Below are 8,469 nucleotides of genomic sequence, written 5' to 3' on the forward strand. Positions count from 1 at the left end.
AAAACTTTTCCCGTTGTGGTGCGTTCCGGAGTCGCGGGAACTGTTGTCCTCGCTTGGCTGCTCAGGAAGAAAGCTTGAAAGGCCAGGCTGAGAAAAAAAATTGGGGCGCCGTCTCCACTTCCTTTTCCCAACTGTAACCAGAAATAACGTTACGCGCTTGCAAAATCTTTTTTCTCCATTTGAAGGCCACCGCGGTGGCGCCCCGTTGTTCGCAGGTTACTGCCTTGTACGCCGAGCAGAAGGCCTAGGCTTTTTGTTTTCAAATTCATGAACTGAAAAAAAACCCCTTTTTTTATATGTTCCAAAATACCAAACATTCCCTTGTTATTGTGCTAATTAAGGCAAGACTTAATTCGCGGGGTTTTTTCCCATGATGCAAATTTGCATGCAATGAAATGCTCTGGTTTCTGTTCTGGTCTTGTTTCTGTTCTGTCTCTCTCTCTTCCTTCTCTCTTTTCTCTCACTCCAACTGGTCAAGGGCAGATGAACCCACCCACCTTAAGAAGGCCCGAAGGGTTTCTGTCCTTAAGGTTCTGGCCTGTTAAAAAGGGGCAATTAGTTTTCCTTTTACCCTTGTCTTCAAAAGCGTTTCTTTTGCCTTCATGGTGGTTACTTGTTGGCGTCTCTGCTAAAAATGTTTAAAAAAAAGGAGTTCGGCTTTCTAAGGGACCTGCCTCTGATTTGAAAAGCGTGTTTCCCTTGAGTAAAAACTTTTTTCTGTTATGAATTGGTTTGCCTATAACCACAAATTAATTGAAATTGAAACTTTTGAAAATTTGTTTTACAAAGTTTGCCTTGAACGGATTCAAAAAGGCTGAAAGGTTTTTTATTTTTCCAACATCTTTGTTTGTTTGCTGCTCCTGAAACTGCGACATTAAGTTTAACCAAATCCGGGACAATAAAGTAAATTCTAATGATTTACCATGCTTTCCTGTATTTTGTAAAGGTTGCAAATTGCAAAACTGGCTGTGCTTCAAAAACGCCAAAACCAAAACACCGGCGTTTGAATTGATACTTTTGCTTTTTCCCTGTTTCACTTGTTTTTCAAGAACAAAAAAAAACAAGAAAAGCAGGGACTGTTCCTTTTAATTGGAGGGACCTTTTTTTTCAGGATGGCATCAAACACCTAAAAACGAAACTCTTTTTACAAAAGGTAAATTCATTCTTGGATTTCTGTTTTTTTCCTCATTAAAAAGCTTCTTTATGTTTTCTTATAAATAAAATCAGAAATATTTGATCAAGCAAGACAGTAAAGGTTTGTTGTTAAGCTTTGCTTTCCTTCTTTGGCTTTTGCCCTGTGCGGACTGAATTTCTTAATGTTGTTCCTTAAGTAACTAGGGATGAAGGCGTCCAAAAGGTTTGTTGAACCTTATGGCCTTTTTCCAGAGTGTTTCTCTCTCTCACAACACAGAGTCAACAACACAGGAGTCCACACAGCAGCTCCAACAACAAGAGGTCCAACACGAGTCCACAACACAGCAGTCCACAAACACAAGAAGGTCCAACACAGAGTCCAAAAGTCAAAAGCTAACTTAATGCTAAAGCTTGTTGGGACATATTGTTTGATTGTGCTGGTTAGCTGAGATAACGTTGCATTGGGTGCTAACTAGTAGCTAATGGTAGCAACAAATACTGCTCAGCAGCTTTCATCAGACTTCCTGAGGCTAATCTGGCTGACTAAACCTTTGCCTTGCATTGCCTAACTTATCGCTAGTAAAATACTTTCTGAAGGTGTGATATGTTAGCTGGTTAACATGTTTATTGCTGCTGAGGACTGACTCAGTGCTGGAACCAGCTCTTGGGTTGGACATTAGAGGAACTGCAGGTTACGTTACTTTTCATGTTGCTTCCTATTGGCCAACTAACTTTTGAATTTGTCTTCTTTCCTTTACAGGTTTGATTCATCCAACCACAGTGAGACCTGTTATCATGACGACCACCACTGAACAAACCACCACCACCACCACCACACCACCCACACCGGCTCACTCACACAACCACCACACAAGCCCCCAACAACTACACCAAAACCACAACACAGCACCCACAAACTAACCAACAACCACCAACAAGGTCCCGCAACAAACTACACCCAACACCACCACACAAGCTCCCGCCAAAACTACACCAACAACCACCAACACAATGCCTCCCGCAACAACTACACCACACCACACACAAGGCTCCCGCACACTACACCAACAACCACCACACAAGCTCCCACAACAACTACACCAACCACAGAAAGTACTTCACCACCGACCACCACAATCTCTACACCAACCACAACAGCACCTCCACCCATCATAATCATTGCCACGATGCCTCCACTGACTCCAGAACCCACCACCACACCAACAACAACAACAGCTTCTAAAACGACCATCTCCACCACAAGAAAGACAAACAAAACCAGCAAAAAGCAAAATAAAGCAACCAAGAAAGCAAAGCCTCATCCTGTCACTACCACCACCGCCGCCACCACCCAGACAACTAAGAGCTCCACAACATCACTTCCTGTTGTAACAGCCAGTCAAGAGGCTGCACCAAGAACTACTGAAAAACCACAGCCCATCACTGAAACTACAACTCCCACTACTACTACGACTACTACTCCACTTTCTACTACCACCACCACCACTACTACTCCTTCCACTACCACAACAGCGACAACTCCCACTACTACTACAACAACTACAACTCCCAGTACTACCACCACTACTACGACTGCTCCTCCTCTTCCTACTACTACAGCTCCTGCCACCACTGATTTGTCCACCACGAGGTCGACTCCAGGAGCAACTCTCGTTATCGTCCCCAAAGACGCTGTCCAGTCCGATCATGGCCTCCAGAACTCGAGCGTGCGGGGGAAAGCGGTGGCGGCACAGGGGGCGGTGAAGAGCGGCGTGGTAGCATTCATGGTGCTGGGGCTCGCTGTGCTCACGCTGGCTCTGGCTGTCGGTGGTCGCAAGGCGATGGAGTCATTCGACAGACGCCATTACACGAGACTGGAGCTCAATGACCTGCACTACGAGGTGTGAGGATGTTTATGACGGAAGCCCCAAAGGACAATTAACAAGACTTAAGATGAGTCCATTTAAGATTGTTAGCATTTGTCTTTTTAATTTACATAATAATGGAATGTCTACTTCACTATGTTAAAACTACAGAGAATACTCTGATTCTGATTGGCCAGAGGGTGCATTATTTTCAAATAACCACACAGCTCTGGCATATTGTTTGTTTATGTTTATTGTCCTAAAACAGGAGTAAACAAGCCTTTGATCTTTGGTAAGTGGGCGTGGTATAAGGATGATAATGCCTGACACATTAATGTTGTATAAAATAATGCACTGATACCTGTGCAGTTATATAAAATAATGCACAGTGTGAAGAAAAACTGCCTCTGGCCTCAGCAGCCTGCATTATTTTACTAGGAGACGGCAATATGGATAAAATCCTCTATCATAGAACATTCTCCTACTTCTTAACTTAAAATATTTAAAATAATGGAAGAAAACAGTCACGCAGCTAAAAAACAGCTGTTTTTCTTTTTTCTTTTGATTGACAGCACCGATATATATCATTTTATATCGAGATAAAATATATATTGTGATACAGTAAATTTAAAATGCAACACATGACAAATCACGAAACATCACAATGATGCCAAAATTATCTTTTGTCTCAGAATCATTTTATCATTTTAAATTTGTCACAATTTAAAATTCTCATGTTGTTTTTTGAAATCTATGTATCTTTGTTACTGCCAATATGACAAAAATATTAGCTCAGTTTCTGGTTATAACAAGATTTTGATTCATTATGACATAATTCCCCAAATTGTTCTGTTTTAAAAAGTTATCATCTTTATATTCCTGATATTAGACATCAGTGTATTTTTTGAAACAAGGAACTTTTATCACGATAAGATTTCGTTATACAAGAAACTTAAATTTTTCAAATTAGAAAAACATCCAAACAGAGAAAATAGTAAAAAAAAAACATTAACATTACGTTAATAACATGAAAATATTTAGTTTTAAAGTCGCAGTTAAACATGAAACATTTCATGCTGTTATGAAAAACCGAGCTTTTTTTGTTATCCTGGCAGCAATATGCCTCCGTAGAACTTTGAAAATGTCACTTTTCTAATAATTGACCTTAAGCCCCGCCCCTTTTAGAACCAACTTCCTGTACTTAGATACGCTATGTGCTAGGCTAATCTATGACATATTCACATCTAAAGTTATCTTATGTCAGCAAAAATCTAGCAAACTAGCTAGCTAATCTACATCAATCACTAGCTAGTGAATTAGCTTATGTTTGGCTAACTGTAGCTATCAGATATAACGAGCTAGCTAACGAGATGTCACTATATATGTCACTTTTATCCGCTAATCGTCTTCAAAAACGCTTTGAAACGCAAACTAGCTAGCTAACAATTAGAGTAGATTAGTTAGATAGTTAGGTAGTGTTTTGTTAGCATTAGCTAAAATGTGATATTTTATCTTAACCATCTTCAGAATATGGTTGTTGTAGCATAGATTAGCCTAGCATATAGCATATCTAAGTACAGGAAAAGAGGAAGTTGACGAGGTTCTGACCGAGGCTTCCTCAACTGTGATTGGAGCACAGAGCAGAAAGGGGCGGGGCTTAGGAAGGGTTGACAGACTTTAGCTGGCTGGATAGTGAGTTTAGGAAATGTCGAAGAGAAAAGTTTGATGGAACAAACAGCAATATTTTTATTCCCTGACTCTCAGGAAGGTGTGATGTAACGTAGAGGAACAGAGGATGTGTGAGCGGACACTGATCGGGTTATTGATGAACCCTTTGTGTATAACGAACACCTGCATGTCTTTTATCTCACATGCTTCAGCCATACGAGCCTGAACCAGCTCAGTCTGGATGTCACTCTCACTGTGGTGGTTTTGTATTTTGTCCACAGTTTTCTTGTTTCACTCGTGGATAAAAATGTAAACGATGGATGCAATTCTCTAAGATTGATGCACTATTGTATCCTATGTTTTTGATAATTATGATATGCTTCTTTTTGAATATTAGATTGTTTTTCATAGGTAAGAGTCACTGGCCGCGCACTATTTTCCTATAATGATTTGTATTGGATGTCGGTGTGTGTGGGGGGGTCAGTGTGCAGACTGCTGCAGCGTCAGTCGTCCACCAGGTGGCAGCAGCAGCCTGATGAACCTCCTGCAGACACTGAGGAAGCTGCACTGTTGTTCTCACTGCTGTCTGATCAGTTAATATCATGGATGAACTGTTTGGTCTTGTTTTGTGAAGTGATGCTTTTGCATAAGTTTGGAATTTGATGTTTTGTTCTTGTAAGGATTAAAAAAAATGTGATTTTTGAATGTGTTGTTGTTGTTTTACTGAGTTCTGTGTCTGCAGCCAGAGGAAGTAAAAGTACACATTATTTACTGGTTATTTATTTACTCCAGTAGAAGTTATTTACTCCAGTAAAAGATTTTTACTCCAGGAGAAGTTATTTACTCCAGTAAAAGTTATTTACCCCAGTAGAAGTTAGTTATTTACTCCAGTAGAGGTTATTTATTTACTCGAGTAGAGGTTATTTACTCCAGTAGAAGATATTTACTCCAGTAGAGGTTATTTACTCCAGTAGAAGATATTTACTCCAGTAGAAGTTATTTACTCCAGTAGAAGATATTTACTCCAGTAGAAGTTATTTATTTACTCCAGTAGAGGTTATTTACTCCAGTAGAAGATATTTACTCCAGTAGAAGTTATTTATTTACTCTGGTAGAAGTTATTTATTCCAGTAGAAGATATTTACTCCAATAGAGGTTATTTACTCCAGTAGACGTTATTTAGTTTCTCCAGTAGAAGTTATTTACTCAAGTAGAAGTTATTTACTCGAGTAGAAGTTATTTATTTACTCCAGTAGAGGTTATTTAGTTTCTCCAGTAGAAGTTATTTACTCCAGTAGACACATACTTACACATACACATACTTAAAAGTAAAAATATAAAAGTTCAGGCTCTGAAATGAACTCAAAAAGTAAAAGTATGCTGTTTGTCTGACGGATGTTTTTATCGACTGTTTAAAACTGAAACTATATGATGGAGTTCCCCTTTCGGTCTTCTTACATCGGTCTTAATGCTTGAAAGGCGTTCAATGATGCAAATAATAATAATCAATAATTCCCCTAGAATGCGTTCAAACTAAAGTAACGAGTCTGAACGTGTACATAGTCTAACAGTTCAGATATTTCTGTAAAAATAAAAAGAAATACTTAAAGTACTGATAGCTGAAAAAACTGATCTCCAGCATTGTTGCACTTTTATCTTAGCCAGCAACTTCTTTTTGATTTAAATAAACATTCATAACTTTTAAATGGTGGATATGTTCTAGTTTATTTAATTTTATTTATGTATTTTCACATGCAGTTTATGTATTTATATATTTAAAGACCTGTAATAATAAATCATTTATAGAGGAAGTGTGATTCTGTTCACAATAAAATAACAATAGTTTACTGTTCATAACAAGGATCAATAATTCAACTGTAATAAAAGTTCAATACATGAATAATAATAACAGGAATAATTTAACAATAATAATAATAATTTAACAATAATTCAATACAGTATTTCCATGTTAATTTACTAGGAATTTAATGTGAGGAACCATATGTTGTATTATTTCAGTGTGTCTGATAATGAATATTTTGGCTTTTTATTATAAAATATCGTAACATATTTATTTATGTTGAGTTTGTTCATGTTAAACATTTATGATATTAACACTCATGATCATTTGTTTCTGGGATCAGTGTGTGAAAGTTTTAATGTGAAACAACAGAGAACGTGTTGATGGTCATTAATGTAAATCAGAAACAAGAGTGGTCCCAGGATGAAGCCCTGAGGAACAACAATGTGGTTTGGTTTGAATTATTAATTGATCTCCAATGCAATAAGAAAGTTGTGATCGACGGTGTCAAAAGCGTCTGACGAGTCTGAAAATAAGACTATTATTGTTATTAATATTATTATTATTATTTATAAACAAGCAGCAAAAGAAGCCTTTCTGTTGACATTTTCTTCTTAAAGCCTTTACGTCTATACTGTACGTTGTTAACTCTTTTCTCTTCGGGGTCAAATACAAATTAAGTAGGACGATAGTAAATAAAATATATAACAAACAGGTAGATTCACCTGTGAGTGTTGTATGGAAGACGATTGAGGACAATGTTAAGAGATATATAAATACTGAATTCCCACTTTTCAGTTCAAATTCAGACAAATGTGCAAATTTTATTATCTGAAGTTTAATGTTCTGAATGGTATCCTCAAACCTTTATGACTATAGTATTATTTTCTTAAAACAGAAATTAAATAAAAAGATTTTACTTTGTTTTTAAATTAATGTTTCATTCTGTATTCTGACTCTTTGTTATTTTTCTCTGTCCGTCTAACTCACTTAATTTAAAATAATCTCAATCTCAGAATAATCTCACTTCTATATTTTGTGTTGATTTTATTTAGCGTCAGCTGGAGGTTGTTGTCAGTCAGCAGCATTATAAAGACGGAGAAATTAGATCATTACATATTCACACATGTATTTTAATTCCTGATTTCCAAAACATCAAATGTTTATTTTAACAACTCGTTCCCTGATTCTCATTTTAAAATGAAAATCAAACTATCAGGATGTCTCAGCCTGTTTTGGGGGGATTGTGTTAAACAATATAATGTGAAGGATTAAAAGAGCATTGTTAGATATATATTTATATTTATATATATTTATTTATATGTGTTTGTGGCCCCCATCAATGTTCCTGTAGGTCCGCCCTGAGGAGGAGGTGGGGTGGGAGGGGGAGAGGAGAGGAGAGGAGGGGGAGAGGAGAAGGGGGAACAGCTTCCTCACAAGCGGAAGGAGACGACGGATCTCCTGCAGGACAATGTGAGACAGAGAGTTGATCGGGACGCATTGCAGCATCCAGTGATGGCAGCGGGGCTCGTTTTAACGCGCTGTGTGTGTGAGACAGTGAAGTAACGCTGCTGAAGGACCGCAAGGAAGCCGGCAGTTGGAGCCGACTTTGAGTCCGAGCAGCGGCCGCAGCGCATGGGAGGCTCTTGCGCTGAGGGACAGCGGCGGCGGAGGGCCAACAAACGGGGAGAAAGATGGGTGTCGTGCTGCGGACTCTGTTGTTCTTTTAGTTGTGTCAGTTTTTGTTTCCTCATACGAGGTGATGGGTGAAGCAGTGTGTGGTGTTGCTGGTGTGTACGTGGCTGTGTGTACTGTAAAAAATGTGGACGCTTCCAGCTGCGATTAACACTCAAAAAACACAATTTAACGACGATATTTGAGGAGCTCGGTTCGCGGGCCGCGAAGGGTTTTTTTCCCAGGATGGTAAAGTCAATGTCCCGCCCCCTCCCTGCTTGTGATTGGCTCATCCCGACAATCTACATGCCCGCTAACAATTTTTCC

General features: G+C 38.6%; 1 protein-coding gene across 1 annotated transcript; it reads left to right on the top strand.

Annotated features, from left to right (window-relative positions):
- Window positions 1-2,176: 2,176 nt before the first annotated feature.
- On the top strand, window positions 2,177-5,357 carry LOC118336508 (integumentary mucin C.1-like). Its single transcript, XM_035673173.1, has one exon. The coding sequence runs from the start codon at window positions 2,322-2,324 to the stop codon at window positions 3,039-3,041; it is 720 nt and encodes a 239-aa protein (XP_035529066.1). The 5' UTR covers window positions 2,177-2,321; the 3' UTR covers window positions 3,042-5,357.
- Window positions 5,358-8,469: the final 3,112 nt, after the last annotated feature.

This window comes from Morone saxatilis, unplaced genomic scaffold (assembly GCF_004916995.1).
Source record: "Morone saxatilis isolate NCDOM2014 unplaced genomic scaffold, NCSU_SB_2.0 Contig10, whole genome shotgun sequence".
NCBI lineage: Eukaryota > Metazoa > Chordata > Actinopteri > Moronidae > Morone > Morone saxatilis.